The 17,168-nt window shown below is 38.3% G+C and overlaps 1 protein-coding gene across 2 annotated transcripts in view; it reads right to left on the bottom strand.

Annotated features, from left to right (window-relative positions):
• homer3b (homer scaffold protein 3b) overlaps positions 1 to 17,153 on the bottom strand; it is a 70,761-nt gene extending 53,608 nt beyond the window's left edge. The window contains exons 1-2 of one of the 2 annotated variants that reach the window (XM_057842070.1): positions 16,715 to 17,153; positions 13,332 to 13,377 (exon numbers count right to left, since the gene is read on the bottom strand). In XM_057842070.1, coding sequence (XP_057698053.1) covers positions 13,332 to 13,354 — 23 coding nt within the window. In that variant the 5' untranslated portion in view covers positions 13,355 to 13,377; positions 16,715 to 17,153. The remainder of the gene's footprint in view (positions 1 to 13,331; positions 13,378 to 16,714) is intronic. The other variant, XM_057842071.1, reaches the window with a different exon arrangement.
• Positions 17,154 to 17,168: the final 15 nt, after the last annotated feature.

The raw sequence follows: 17,168 nt of genomic DNA, 5'->3' as shown, positions 1-17,168 counted from the left end.
GAGTAACTGATGAAACAAAAATGTATTGCAGCAAAAATAGAACTAACATGTCATTGTTGGGCTTTATACGTTTAGTTGGTAATTGTTAATAATATGCTACATGAGGAGTTCTTGGTCCATAAAGGATCGGGAAAAAAAGTGGTCAGCAGTTGCTGTGAATAGGTTTTCCCTGTGAGCTCAAGCTCACAGATGGCAGGGATAAACACTGCCGAGTTAAAAACCTGAAGGGACAACGTTTTTGGCTTTAGATAAAGTATTTCTACAAGCAACAAAAAGATATGAAGAGCATGCAACCAAACATGCCAGCAGAAAACTGGAATACATACTGTAATGTAAATGCAGCTAATACATACTAATTTTTACTTTGATTAAAGAACAGCCAAGTTGATTGATTAGAGATTTTTAAAAAATTTCAATAGACCAAATGACCTTTTCCCCTAGCACGGTCCTTTAATGACGCATATTGATATCTCATTGCGCCAACGTATAAAAAAAAAAAAAACTTTTTAAAAAATTGGGTACAAAGGAAAAAACATTCTATATTTCTTCTGTTCCTTTTGGAGTCATAGCTGTAAAACACTCCAGGGTGTATCCATAGACCATTTACATTCAGATCTACATTTAGAGTCTTCAATAAAGCTTAAATGTAATCTTTTGGAATATGGGAAGATGGCCGAGTACCCAAAGTTGTCATAGCTCCCCTTTCATATTTGCCCCATCATTTTCTATCATCTTTAATGTCTTGCATTGATTTTTTTTTATGGCATAAAGTGCATTTGTTCGTTCCTTGTTTCATTTTGGGAAAAAGTTAAACAAGGCTGCTTCCACTTTTGATTCAATTGGGTTGAGATCCAATATAATTTGATTCGACCTCAGCCAGTCATCATCTCTTATGCAGTTGTAAACATCTTCTGTTTACAAATCTGGCTGGCCTGAGGAAAACACATCAATAGCCTATCCATTAAACAAATGTAACAATTATATTGACAGGAACAATAACGGCCTTCTCGTGATAGAAATAGGAACGCAGTCAGTAATGCTGTTTGTTTAGGATGCCATATGAATAACTGATTAGTAGGTGTGTCCTAAGACTTTCTTCCATCAAAGCCACAAAACAACTGCAGGAGCATCGCAGCGATACACAAAACTGACAAAGGCAATTGTATTGCTAATTATCATGGACGAAGCAAATTAAAACAAGCTTGAAACATGCTTTATTTTCCTCAGCAAAACCAATTACCTGCCTGAATAACAGACAAAAGAAAATAAGCCAAACTGAATTCATTATCATCCCAGCCAAGGAGATTCAGCCAAAATTTCCACTTTATCATCCTCTCATCTTAATGAGAAGTGATGATTGACAGCTCATCAGCTCCTGGTCGTCACACCCAATCACACGGGGAATGAAAATTCGTCATTTATTTGGCTTGTCTTGTTGTTGCCTCATGAAAAGCCTCTCAAGCTAATCAGCCCAGACAGGAATCATCACATGGAGGTTTGACGAAACGAACAGATTCCAACAGGATTAAAGTCCCCTCCCCCCCCCCCACTCCCCCCCACCCCGAGGTGAGGACAAGCAAGCACTGCAGATCAGCTCGACAGTCCCAGGAAACTTGTCAGATCGGATAACAACTGTTTCACATACTTTGCAACACATCTGAACATTTTAACTAAAAACTATGCAGTTTTTTTTCAATTTCAGAAACAGCGAATGAATCTGAATGGCTGTGAGTGGAAAAAGATCCACCCATATTGAGCTACTTTGGCAGTATTACTGTATGCAAACACTAAAACACAAAAGGAGATGATCCTAATATTACCTCGAGTCAAATATTCTGTTCTCCAATTATGAATGAGTAAGTAGTGTCCCATGTTTTTAAACCAATACAATTAAATTCCTCGAAACTTAAGAAACGGTAAATGATCAATGCCTGCCCTCCCAATTCAAATGGATTGGATGTCTATCCCCGTAGAAAGCAGCCAATGAGTAAATGAAGTCTTACTAGTCTCTTAACTGTCACGTTCCACGTTTATATAATGCTAGTTGTAAATGCAAATCTTTCACTGTTCCTTGAAATGACAAGTGATATACATTTTATACATTGTCATGTACATTGCACACGTTTATTAAGGATTCAGGGGTCAATATTATTACATGTCCCGTAGGTGTGGCAGACATTGGTTAACTACATAGAGTACATGACCCGCAGGGTTCTTTAATAGGGCCGAACTTTTCCAAGCTCAGCCAGCCAGCTCAGATGAAATAAAATAAAAGCCATTAGGAATATTTTCCACCATTCACCATTATGGCTGTGATGAGGCTTTTTATTTATTTATTTGCTAATCATGCAATTATTTCATTAGCAGCATCAAATTTTTCTTCACTCATTCATCAGGAGTCGCTGAGTGGTTCTGTATTGCAGCTGAATTATGTCATGGGTCCAGTTGTGAAACGAATCAACAGTTAGTTATGTTCTTGGAGGAAACCGATGCCAATAAACAGGACCAAATTTACCATTCTTCTCGTGTCTCAGTGAGTGGGCAAGGGTAAAGCACATCACATGTGTAAAACAACCAGACACTGCTACAATGCAGGCTAACCACGCATTCAATAAGAAAATGTCACACATCGTGAACATTACGGGATTTTTGGCATATTTTCGTCTCGTTCTTTTCTCGTCAGACAAAAACTGGCAGTAGTCTTGTTATGTTTTAGTCTACCAAGACACGTTTTAACTCATCATTGTCACACCATGAAAAAATTGTTCGTCTTTGAAATATTTTCATTTTGTCATTACACTAGCCATGCAGAAAGAGGCCACCCAAAACACAAAGAAATAAGTACAGCAAATCACTGGACAACCTGCATGGAGAGTCTCTGTGGGATCTCTGATTTTGGAAAAAAAAAAAAAAGACAAGTCACTTCAGATAGTGTACTGGCCCCTGGTCACATGACCCTGGAACCTAACCGGAGAAAGTGTATTTGGAAATGATCAATCTCAATCTGCTTCAAAGGAAAGGTTAAAAGTCTATGAAACTTAATTACTTTTACACTTCATTTAAAGAAGTCAAATTTTCTAACCCCTGGAGGACATCAAAGTAGATGCTAGTTCAGTTTGGCTCGACCTACCTGTGTGATCAGACATTTAGTGTCATGAACGTCAACCAAGCCCGTCACAAATGCAAGTTAACTGCTCAAAACCTCAGATCTATCCTGAGAAAACTCCACACTTGGATGCCAGTGATAAAAAAAGGAGACCAACAACATCATCCCCACTGAAATTTCAGTTTTTCTGGTGTTAAGAAAAAAATGCAAATAGAAATTTGTAAGTGCTCTTCATTGAGTGCATGTTTACGCACATTGGAACAACAGAAAAGCAGTGCAGAAATGTTTTAAATTGTTGTATTTTGTTGTTGAATGGAGTAAGTTAGATTCCTTTTTCAATAATTTTTTATTCCTTTAATGAGTTTCAAATGAAACTCATGAGTTTTAAATGAAACTCATTAAAAACAGATGCAATCTAAAGGTTTGATAGCTCACTGTATGTGTGCTGTTTTCATCTATGAGGTTCTCACACGACACACAACGCCAGTATAGCTGTACTGGCCCCTCATTGAAATTTTAGAATCAAATGTGGCCCCAAAAAGGTTGCCACCCCTGAGCTAGGGTCATGAATTCTGTGACAGGACATCCGAATCAATTAGTTGCAATCTTTTTCAGGTCATACATACATCCGTTCCGCCACCCCCTCCATCATCCACTCATTGCTGCTCATCCATGCTCGAGTGCACAAAGAGCGCATGCAGATTACAGCTCAGTAATTAAAGGGGTCACAAACATGTTCAGCTATGTTTATTTAAAAGTATTTCTTCTTTCTTGCCTTGCTAAGAGAAGAGCTACTGTTTTTTTTTTTTTTTTTTGCTCTGGTATTAGCATTATCTTAAGTAAAAAGAACTTGGGTGGCCTTTCATAAGTATGCAAATGTTCTTCACTTCTTTGACAAAAAGTTTTCTATTTGTTTTGTAATAGGAACGTCTATTTCACTCAATGAAAAAAAGAAAGCCAATGAATTGAGATTTTTTTTCTGTCGTCTTTGAAATTGATTGTCTCCTTGAAAAGCCTGGAGGCTGATTTTACATTATGTGATCTTAAGCAGAATTGTGGCTATTGACATCAGACAAAATCACTGTCATGAACGACATTCTGTAAGTCATTAGGACCCTTCTTACAGCAACCCAGCAAACATGACAGCATAGCGACCTTTTCCAATCTTTCTATGGGAATAGTTTCAATGTTGTTCTTAATCATTAGAGAGCAGGCAACACTCACACTCCAAGACACCACCACACCGCCGACTCCAGGCTAAGGCCCCATCCAGCCCCAAATCCTCACACTCCAAGACGCCACCACGCCGCCGACTCCAGGCTAAGGCCCCATCCAGCACCAAATCCTCACACTCCAAGACGCCACCACTCTGCCGACTCAGTCAGGCTAAGGCCTCATCAAGGCCTAAATCCCCACAGTCCCGGAAGCCATCCCGTCGACGACTTAGTTTGGATGGAATAATGAGTCAACCTGGTCGGGACTCCATGGATCTAAATAGCAAGGTTAACCAGTCTCTTGATCTCCTGAAGTTCATGTCTTCGCTTCCACCCTGTACCTGTCTCACCCGACAGGTGCCAGGGGAAGATGGCAACAAACCAACCAGCCTCCCCTGGAATTCTCTCGGGGCAAGCCAAAGCACTACAACTCTGGAACTACACGGTATTATCCTTCTATCGAGGAAGCCATGTTGGCGACACCAATATGATACGCACTGGGTCCAGGCTGTGACAACATTACAAAGACTGTTTTGTCCCAGCAAAAGCCGGGGCCCTATGGAGTACAGTCTGTATGCTCAACAATCCCAGTGGTGATAAACAACAAAAAAAGGGCTAGATTGGCGAGAAATAAAAAACGTTCAATCAACTCTGCCAACCTGTTAAGCATAGTATGTCATTCCCAAAACTCACCAGTGAATCCAGTCTGGAATCTGCAATTGGCTCTGCTAAATATCAGATCTTTAGCTGACATATCTTACTTAGTTAATGATTTTATCAGCAAAAATAACCTTGACATGATGTTCCTAACAGAAACTTGGTTAGATCAAGATAATAGCTCTACAGTTCTGATTGAGGCAACTCCCACAAACTTCAATTTCTTTAGTGCGCCAAGAACCCATAAGAAAGGAGGTGGGGTTGCCAGTCTGATCAGGGAGAGTTTTCAATGCACGAATATTTCCTGTGGTCAGTTTGATTCCTTTGAATATATTGTCATTCAGCTAAAAAGCCCTTGCAGAGCTGCTTTGGTAACAATTTACAGACCACCAAAGTATAACACAATGTTTTTTGATGAGTTTACCAAAATACTGTCTTCTGTCTGCATGGACTTTGATTGTGTTGTTTTAGTGGGTGACTTTAACATTCATGTTGATAATCCTGAAGAAGGATGTGCTAGAGAGCTTTTAAATATTTTGGATACATTTGGTTTATCTCAGCATGTCACAGTTCCAACACATAACAGAGGGCACATACTGGACTTAATAATATCCAAAGGTCTTAACATCTCTGAGGTCACAGTGAATGATGTTGCTCTGTCTGATCACTACTGCATTATGTTTAAAATGACCACCCCTGTCCATCCTCTGAAAAGGGAAACAGAGGTGATTAGGAAGCATTACATAAGTGATAACACTTGTGCGTTATTCACACAGGCCTATGCCTCACCATTAACCCCTACAACAGCTCCAGTGGAAGAACTTGTAAATAGTTTCAGTTCCAGTGTGATGACTGTAATTGACACTATTGCCCCGGTTAAGACAAAAACTTTGTCAAGAAAGAAGAGGTCACCCTGGAGAAATGCCACACTAGCTTTAAAACAAAAGCAAGATTGTAGACGAGCAGAACGCAGATGGCGAAAAAACAAACTCCTAGTTTTTTATGATATCTACAAAGAGATACAAATACAACCAGGAAGTGAAAAATGCTAGACAGTCATATTTTTCAGAGATCATTAGTAGAAACACCAACAATACTCGAACACTATTTTCTGTTGTTGACAAACTGACAAACCCACAAGCATCAATACCACAGGAATTGGCATCTGAGGTGTCCTGTAATGATTTCGCAGCATTCTTTACACACAAAGTACTAAAGATTAGACAGACTGTGTGCAACTCCAGATTAACAATTGTTACACCAAATGCCTCCCAAAATGTCCCCCACGTCAATCTTAGACAGTTTAGCCTCTTGGACTATGCCACTTTAACAGAAATTGTGTCAAAATTAAAGCCCACAACATGCTGCCTTGACATCCTTCCTTCAAACTTTTTCAAAACTGTTTTTCATTGCATAGCCCCAGACATACTTCAGATTATAAATACTTCTCTCCAAACAGGAGAGTTTCCAAAGACTTTAAAAACTGCAGTAATAAAACATCTCCCAAAAAAACCTAATAATGCCTCAACCATTAGCAATTACAGGCCAATATCAAATCTGACATTCCTGGGGAAAATTATCGAAAGGGTTGTGTTTGAACAGATCCAGACTTTTATGATGCAAAACAATCTTTTTAACTCATTTCAGTCTGGATTTCGACCACAACACAGCACTGAGACCGTGCTTATCAAAGTCCTAAATGATATTCGTCGGAATACCGATGCAGGCAAATAATCTGTTCTGTTACAATTGGATCTCAGCGCTGCATTTGACACGGTTGATCACAACATACTGCTCAGCAGATTGGAACAGTGGGTAGGGCTAACTGACACTATTCTTCAGTGGTTCACATCCTATTTACATGATAGGGATTTCTTTGTGTCAATCGGAAACTATCAGTCAAAACGAACCAAATTCACGTGTGGAGTCCCTCAAGGGTCAATTCTTGGACCACTCTTATTTAACATCTATATGCTTCCGTTAGCTCAGATAATGGAACAGTATAACATCTCCTATCACGCCTATGCAGATGACACACAACTGTACATTTCTGTGTCCCCACATGATTATAGTCCTTTAGTCTCCCTGAGTAAATGCATTCATCAAATCAATGAATGGATGTGCCAGAATTTTCTCCAGTTAAATGTGAAGAAGACAGAGGTGATCATTTTTGGGCCAAAAAAGGAAAGGTCAAAGATAAGCAGGCAACTTAGCACAATGTCACTTACAGCTACAAATCAAGTCAGAAACCTTGGCGTAAATATTGACTCAGACCTAAAATTTGATAGCCATCTAAAGTACGTCACTAAATCCGCTTATTACCACCTAAAAAATATAACCAGAATTAAGGGGCTTCTGACTCAACAAGACATGGAAACACTTATGCATGCATTCATTTTCAGCAGATTGGACTATTGCAACGGTATATTTACGGGTCTTGATAAAAAATCAGTCAGGAAGCTGCAGCTAGTACAGAATGCTACAGCCAGAGTCCTCACAAATACAAGGAAGCTGAACCACATTACACCGGTTTTGAAATCGCTACACTGGTTTCCAGTGAGTCAAAGGATAGACTATAATATACTACTGCTCGTCTACAAAACACTTAATGGCCTTGGACCAAAATACATGCTTGACTTGTTAGATTCCTATAAGACATCTAGACCCCTAAGGTCGTCTAGAACCGGTCTTCTGCATATTCCAAGAACAAGAACCAAGCAGGGTGAGGCAGCATTTAGTTATTATGCTCCTCACCTCTGGAACAAGTTACCTGAACGTCTGAAGTATGCTCAAACTGTTAGCTCTTTTAAATCAGGGCTAAAAACGCTTTTGTTTAGCACTGCATATCCATAACTGCTCTCTATCCCTCTTGTGCTTATCTCCATTGCTGATTTCAATTATTATTATTAGTAGTAGTTTTTGTTATATTTTTGTTTTATTTGTATTTATTTATTTTTATTCTATTTGTGATTAAATGCAATCTTTTGTCTTGGTTTTTCGTTGTATTGATTTAGATGTGATTTTTATGATCTTCATGTGATGTAAAGCACTTTGAATTGCCTTTTGTTGAATTGTGCTATATAAATAAATGTGCCTTGCCTTGCCTTGCCCTAATCATTAGAGAGCAGGCAAGTCGATTTGATTAAGAACAATGACTAATTCTTGTACGGGGAAAAAAAAAAAGAACAAAAGCATTTTTGTGAAAGTTCAAATGAGGAAAATTATCTCATATAATACAAGAAGTGATTGGCTGGTAACCGGTTCAGGGTGTACCCTGTCTACTTTAACTGGGATAGGCTCCAGCACCTCTGTGAACCTTGTGAGTATCAGTGGCACAGAAAATGGATGAATGACTGATACAAGAAGAATGTACATACAGCAAAAGACATTAAATTCTCCTTGTGTTGCTTATTATAGGTCATTTCTGGAGGACAATGAAACATTTAATGAAACTCCATAAGAGAGATTTTACCAGTAGCTAGATTTTTTTAATGTACGTATATTTCCCTTGCTATTATAAGAGATTAGAAATATACTGTAGACACCAGTTTATGATCTTTCTACATACTTTTAAAACATAAAATCTAGCTCAGTTTGCTTGGATTTTGTTGTGCATTTTAGGGTTTGAAACAGCTCTACATAGATTGGAGAGCAGATAGACCAACAGAATAATTACAGTGATCCCTCGTTTTTCCACAGTTAATGTGCACTTTGATGAAGATAATGAAGATGACACAATGCACAGATGTCAAGGGAGCCTTATACAGTACCTCAAAAATCTGTGAATAATTGAAACCGCAAATGTCAAAGCACGGATTGGAAAGGGATCTCTGTAGATGGAGGTCTCCTCCATTGTAGTGCAGAACGCTTTGAGAGAGGTTCTTTAACTACTTTCACATTTTTCCTGGGATTTTTTTTTATTTTTATTTTGTCTGCATTTTTTAAAACAAGTCTCTGGCAGTCTGAGTGGGAGCCTGGAACCACTGGATGAATTCATCAAGTGCCAGCTGATACTTGTACTATTATTCACTTGACTCAAAGAAACTGCTCATGCTTGACTTCAGAAAAAACATTGTTTGATACTTCGCCATGGTCAAGTCAAGCACTGACTTAGCTGAAGGCACAAGGTTAACATTTCCTTTAAGTCATGAACTGTGTCTTTAAATATCATCAGGCAGAAGAAGTGCACCAGCTTGAGGCTGTTAGTGACACGCTACCCTCATGAAAAATTAATTACCATTAAACTATCAGATGGCTGGGGGATGCAGGCATATAATAGAATATTACAATTACAATATGATGGCATTGATTCTATGTAGCTCCATCAGGATCTTGAAGCTAAGCATTATTATACTCAGTCAGTTGCCAATGGATATAATTTGTGGTAACTGGTCTTTCAGCAGTTTATAATATGTGCAATGAACTTTTCCAGTCTCTATACATGTCCCAACTTTTTCCAGATTTGGAAAAAATATTATCCCTTAAAAGTTATGCATTTTCTCAGTTTTTAAGCTCTTGTGCAGTCTTCTATGTTCAACTTTGAATAAAATATTGAAATTTGGCACTTTCGCTCCATTCAGCTTAGGAAGTGGCATTAACATTATTCATTCTTTGAAGAGGACAAAAAATAGATGTGTATTTGTATACGGTCTTTCTACATGTGTTATGGCACCATTTGTGCTTTAAAAAAGGCATGTCCGATATTTTTTTGCTGATTCCGATACTTTGAAAATGACGTGATCGGATGCCGATCGATCGGGACATCTCTAGTTCAAATGGATACTGGTGGTTTGACTGACTCGGTAGATGCTGCGTGTTAAAGAAGGCAAGGCCAAGCAGAGGGTGATCCTGTGCTTTGATTCGTTGAGCATGCCAGCACTTACATATGAGAGAGCCATGCAGATTGTGGTGGCGTAAATGATATCTGGTCCGCAGTGGTACCTTTATATCCAGTCTATGGGCGCTACTGCCAATTTGAGTTAAATTTTTATTTTTTATTTTTTTTGGTGTAAGGACGCGAAGCTCGGGTGACAAAGATGGACTCCAAGGTGGCAGAGGTCGGCTCCGGCCCACCTTAACCCCTGGTTGTATCAATATCATAATCTACTGTATATATTACGGCACAATGCATTTAATGGGACGCAATTATTATTATTTTTTTTTTTAATAATTGAAAAACCCATTTTATGGTTGCCAGAATAAAAATCGCATCAACTACATTTACCCTTAAGCCTTAGTCTGTCCTGGATTCTGTATACCAGCTACATTTGAGTATAAATGAGAGGATCAGTTGCACGCATCATTTTTTACCATCTGTGCATTAAGAAGACAAACCTGGTCCCTAAGGATTTGTGGCTTTTTGGGGGTGTTGTTGTTGTTTTGGAAAATTTTGTTTCAAATGTATATCTCCAAAGAGTTGTTACACTTTTAATGTCCAGCTAACTATTGTGGTGCATTCTTCCAAGAGACGAACGCACATTTGAAGCCAGAACGACAATTTGGAGTTTTACATAAAACGACAATCGTAGGGTGAAAAAATATGAAGACTTTCATAAGCGAAAAATATTATGAATTGATATTTTAATTTGCCCTAATGAACCCTCCAAGCTACTCTTCATAACTAATACTCTACCTGGTCAACTACATAGTACCACTAAACATTTTTACATTTTTTGTAAATTAAAGGGAGAATCTGACCAGTTTTGTCAAGCTTATAAACACAGAAGTACTGGAACGCTTGTCTGAAAGCCAAGAAAGTTTTGCAAGAGAATTGACAACTTTTCTTTTTGATATTTCACTCCCACTGTGCATCTAGGTAGCTTGTCTGTGGGGTGCGAGGACACAGTGTGCTATGTGTTTTTGGCTCATTATGCTGCAGATAAATTGATTATGCAAATAACAAGGTGTGTCAAAAAGTTCCGTGACTTTTGTAACAAAAGATTTCAAATCTTACTACAAATTAGATTTTTCTTCTTTAAAGCAATCCCCTATGGAATCTAATGAACTTTCCCAGATTTCTGCTCTACGCCTTCCAGCACTTCTGAAGGGAAACTTTAAGGATCATCCACAACTCTGTCATCACAACCATCTTGAAGTTCCCTTCATCTTTAAAGCGGGTCCTCTTGATAACCCAATTGTAATTGTGAAAGGGAGCGGGGAATCACAAGAAGCTAAGTTGGGTGAGTAGGGACAAGGGAGGTTTCTACAGCACGCCGATTTTCTTCGCAGTCAGGTACAGTACTATCAGCTGCGCAGGGAGCTTAGAGCAAGCTTGTTGTCATCATAAAGCAGCTACAATACTTTCCCGCCAAAACTTTTCATGCACTGAACAGCTTAACTGAAGAAAGTAGACATGCAGTTATTCATCAAGCCCACGTTAAAGAGGGTAAGGGAATACGTGTGTGTGTGTGTGTGTGTGTGTGTGTGTGTGTGTGTGTGTGTGTGTGTGTGTGTGTGTGTGTGTGTGTGTGTGTGTGTGTGTGTGTGTGTGTGTAAGTGTGTGTGTAATTTGGGTTGAAGTATACATATTTTGATCCAGATACATATTAGTCCTGGAACATTCTGAAACAGCTTGTATGTTTAGGAAAGATGAAAACTCAACATGACATGAAAAATTGGAATGTTTAATAAATCTATATGGTAAAGGTGTGTCGAACCCTATTAGAACAATGGACAGGTTCTATCAATAAAACTGGTGGATAAGACTGTTGTTTGCATCAACAATGATGATAACGAAAATATTACGTCAACGAACATTTTTTTCATGACGATGACGTCACGATGACAACTAAACACGTGGCTTGGGAGACTAAAACATAATGAGACGAGTGCCAGTTTTCGTCTGACAAGACGACAACGAGACAAAAATGCAACATCGTTTCTGTCATATGTTCACAATGCATGACATTTTCATACTGTATATGGAGTACGTCAGCTTGCATCTTAGCAGTGTTTGGGTCGTGTCACTCATGTGAGATGTTCTGCGCCTCTCCCTCACTCTCCTCACCGGAGTTTCGGTTACGTCTATAGCTAGGCTGCACTCCATATTGCTTGTTTGGAAACACGGTACAATTTGTTTTCTTGGCAAGAGAGAATATGCAATGCCGCTTTAGCCTTTAAAGGTCTGTGCTGAGTGATCATGGGATGCTAAATGTAACTCCTAGCGTTAGCATAGCATTAGCATTAGCTTAGAATGGCGAGGGTCCTCTTAAAACACTGGCCAGTCTAAAGCAGAGCAACTTGGCTTCTCTGGTCAGTAAGTCTACAGGAGAGCAAGTTGGCGAAATGGCATTTAGCTAATAGCTATTCAGCCGTTTTATTTGGTAAATGAGCAATTACTGGGAAATATTGATTGCTTGCAAATTATGGCTAGACTCTAATAATAGCAACAACAACAAAACACAGACTTCCCAGTTTTGTTTTTTTTGTTTTTTACACACAGTTCGTGGCATCCAGGTAGGTTTAAATGAAAATGATGTACTGCTTTTCCTGCTAAGTGTGTACTGTATTATCATCACCAAGTTGGCATTGTTCTGGTAGACGCTACAATATCTGTTCATCTGTCTTTGTTCATTCGAAATTGTTGGAAACCGTTGTTTATTTTTGGACAAAAACGTTTGAATTTTACAGACGAAAACATTATACAAGTAACTGTCAGCTAAAACTAGACGAAATTTGTATGAGATTTCGTCGACTAAAACTAGACGAAGACAAACTGATTTTGAAATGACTAAAATATGACAAAGACTAATAAGTATTTTCATCCAAAAGCCAAAGACTAAAACAAAAATTAAAAGGGCTACCAAAAACAACACTGGTGGGTAACTCATAAGACTTTCATCCTTTTTTCCCATTACATTAAAAATACAGAAGCAGGTTTAAATGAAACAATTTTCAATCACATTACACATACAGTACAAACACACTCCACAATGACAAGGATAAACAGGGAGAGAGGATGATAATGATTTCATAAAGTAGGGATGGGCATTCTGATCCCCTGATTAGCGCCAGAAAAAAACATCTAATGTTGTTTCTGGAAACTAATCAAAACTACAAAAATTGATGCAAAGCTGCATTGCAGAACTCCACTATATAGGATGGACAAAACAAATATGAGGAGCCAAACATCAGTAAACGTAACATATTAATTATAAATAGACTTTTTTCAAGAGCTTACATGTTTGATGGACATCATCATTAAATGTTATGTGATGCTCATAATCACCTTGGCCTTCTTAATCACCAGTGAAATAATATAGCTAATAATAGAGTAGGAGATTATTACACATCACTTGTTGCCCATCCCTGCCACACTTTGCTGTGAGATAAGGGACGCAAGGGTATAAATGTACCTCTCTCGATGTAGTGGATACATTTTAATGCTGGAAGGGCACTCCTCTGCAGCAGAACAAGAAGAAAGTCAAGGACATAGGGTGAAAGACGTTAAGATTATTAAGTGGCCAATTAAACTTTACACAGGTGTTCATAGGCACCTCTAAAGTTAAACAATTTGAAATGTGACTTTTTTTTTTAAACATGCCTCAAAGAGGTTGCTCAAAATTGTTTCGGTCCGGCATCACTCATAACATCATGCAAGACATATATACTACATACTGTAATGGCAAGTACAGTGGTACCTCTACATACGAAGTTAGTTCGTTCCAGGACCTTGTTTGTAAGTCGAAATGGTCGTATGTCGAGCAGGATTTTGTCATATGAATACATGATAATTTCATGAATTCGTTCCACAGCCTGAGAAAACCTACACTAAATCGTTAATAAATACTCTTCTTGGTACTATTATGAACAGCAATTAAATTACCCTTAGCAAAATAAATAAATTATTGATAAAAACCGGAATAATAAAATAATAACTCCTGTAATAATGAAACGAATCCGGTTCTCATGTGGCGGATGTATTTTGCATGTTGTACCTGAACACACCGCGTGGCTGACATCACAGAGAGAGAAAGGTGCGGTTGAGATTTTACTAGCGCACCTCACGCTCATATTTTTTTAATCATTTCCATCCTCATTTCAATTGTAAGCGTCACCTTTTTCCTATTTTCATCACCTGCACTAACCTTCTTGGAACCCGTGTTGATTTCTCTCACAGGAAAATCTGCCGTGCGTACGTCTGCGGTGCTTTCATTTCATCGTATTTCGAGCATGTCGTCGGATGTAGAAACAAATGGTGACTCAAATTTTATGTCGGACGTCGAAAAGATTGTGTGTCGACTGTCGAAACGATCGTATGTCGAGGTACCATTGTACTTACATATTCCTCACTAAACTTAAGCTCCACCCAGTTTCTACTACATATTTCTCACTAAACTTAAACTCAACCCAGTTTCATCTCTGTGTCTTGCTCTTTTTGATTTACTTATTTCCTCTTTGTATTCATTTTGATGTATATTTTTTATGTGTGTGATCATTGATTTATATGCATCTGCAGTATTTATTAAGTATGACAATCTTTTATAGTTCCATGAAATGTTTATATTTAGTGATTTATCATTTGTGATTCAAATTTTTACGGTATTCTAATTATTTTCAATTTTGAAATAGCCAAGGCCACAATTTATTTAATGTGCATTTGACTGACCCAGAATCTGTTGTGCTAATTAATCAGTCTGATCATTTCAGCCCCTTTTAACAGGCTCTATATACATTTCACATTTTAATATCATTCAGAATTTAAATTTATCACAATAAATATACAGTTACTGTGATGGGAATCAATTTATCCCATGATATTAATTGTATGCCATTTTGCTCAACCCTCAATCTGTGCTTCATGCAATTAGTCAATGACCAAAATCTAAATATTTACATAGAATTTACGTACAATATTAAAAGGGCAAAAATTATAAAACGTTTGTTTAAAATTTATTTTTATATACAGATAATAACATATCCAGATAGTATTTATGGCAGCATCACTGCTTTTTGTAACCAATTTTTGAAACTTTTAAGGACTGCATAGCACTTGACTTGGGTGTCTTTGCATTACTAGTCACAGCTTATGTTATGATGTAATTCCAAGTCATGCTTTTAAAAATATGACTTTGTGAAATTTGCAACAATTCTGCAACCGTACTATCGACCAGAAACATCGCAATTAGATTTTTTTTTCTACAATTGTTTAGCCCGAATTATCACAAATTCTGTGCGTTCAATATTTTAATGCGATTTGCTTCTTCAATTTATTTATGATAGCTGTACAACGGAAAACAAAACTGCAACATTGAACAGTAGTGCGAGGAAAGAGGTACATGCATTGGTTTTTAACGAGTGACATTCAGTACATTAGCGTTAAAGCTGCTCAACTATAACCATATTGTTGGGGAAATTATCTCTAAACATTTTAACAACCTTAATTTATAAAATAGTTTTTTTAAGCACACAAAAAAACATAATTCATCCAATTAGGTTGCCAAAAGCAGGCTTCAACACTCCACCGTGCAAATAAGCAATAAGTAATGAGTCTGGTAATTTTTTAATTTTAATTCTACACTTATATTACTGATCAGACTGAATAAATATCACTCAAGCATCACAAATGCAGTTAATAATGGCTTTACTGTGGCAGCCATCTCCATTATGGATAGGGTTAATTTAGTGTTCAACCTTTTCAATGGGGAATGTGCTTAAAATTTCAACAGAATTAATAGAATAGAATCTTGTGTTCGATGTTTAGGTTATATACAGTCATCCACAGATAGTTTGTCCCAAGATACATCTACCCTAGTGTATGCAAGATATTAAAAACAGACATCTTCATCAGCCAGGCAGAATGGGATGAGTAAAATCAACACACTGCTTAAACAGCTGAATGTCATTGCTGGCTGACATTTGCCATTTTGGGACATGAGGTGGCATTCACAAATGCCAGTGGATTTGGATTATCTGATAATGAGTCTAATGTTTGTGGAAAGAGCACTGATGAGATTTAAGCAGGTTAATGTATTCTGCGTTTCTTTAATGCTGGGCTTACTTGACTTTATTGTTTGATTTCTTTCTCAAATATAAAGTAGGATTTTTCTTTATTGCTTAAACACTAATTACTGGCAAAGACAACCACAATGCCAAAGATAGTAGACTGCATTCTGCCCATTGTGCTCATGTGACGGTTGGAGCTTTGACTACTAAGAGGAAACTGGTTGAGTGTAGAGGGTGACGACAGTGTGTTTGAACCTAACTATTGGCAGCATGCATAATCCAAACCAAATATACACTCTCCAGCTGAAGAGACACAGCACAGCTTGCGCTTCCTCATGCAAATAAACCATATATCCACTTTGCAGCATGCGGCGCGGTGGTGGTTGTGTGTGTGCAATAGATGGAAGAAGTGGAAAAGAGAACAGGAAATTAGTGTAGTTACTGCAGATGCACACATGCGTGACCGCTACTTGTGTTTCATCACATGACTGTGAAGTTGTAGCAACCTTAAACCGTGTTTAAATCTTTGAAGTCCCTCACATAGTAAAACATATTGTCTCTATAAGTCTATTTAAGCCATGACCGACGTTTAAAGAAGACGTTCGTGGGTCACGCAGGTCAAGGTGTTAGAAACCAGGTCAAGCTTTTGAGATTACAAATGAAGCCTTTCAAAAGAACGACAATTAAGAGAAGTCTTGCTCATTTTCTACCGCTAAATTCACTGATTCACTGTCGTCAGTTGGACCAGAAGATCTGAGACAAAAGCGGAGGGAACATAAAACATCAAACTTACCCCATGCTCCGTGGATCTTCAAACGGGAGCTGGATGCCGAGCAAAAATAGAATAAAAAATAAATTAAAAACTATTGTCCAACGTCTGTCCCCATACTGTTAAATGTTCCAGAAAAACACGTCAGCTCAGATGTTTCTGTTGAGCAAAAAATAGTTCCTACTCCCCGTTGTTCTTCCGAGACGAGTCCTCTCCTCAAATCAGTTGTAGTCCAGCCTGCCTCCCTTTGTCCGCTGCTTTCCTCAGCCAAGAACGCCGCGGCTACGACTCCGTGCGTAATTACGCGCCGGTAACTATTTGACAGTTCTGTTATCCACAAAGAGAGACGAATGCCGAGCAAAGCCGGGAAACAGAACGCTCTCGGTCAAAGTTCCTCCGGGACTTGGGTTCGGTTCTTCTCCCGCCTCTGCCAAGTCACACTGGCATGATCCCACTACACTCATTGGTGGGACCTTGG

The sequence above is a fragment of the Corythoichthys intestinalis genome, chromosome 7 (genome assembly GCF_030265065.1).
Source record: "Corythoichthys intestinalis isolate RoL2023-P3 chromosome 7, ASM3026506v1, whole genome shotgun sequence".
In the NCBI taxonomy this organism is placed as follows: Eukaryota; Metazoa; Chordata; class Actinopteri; order Syngnathiformes; family Syngnathidae; genus Corythoichthys; species Corythoichthys intestinalis.
This window is presented reverse-complemented; position numbering and strand designations above follow the sequence as displayed.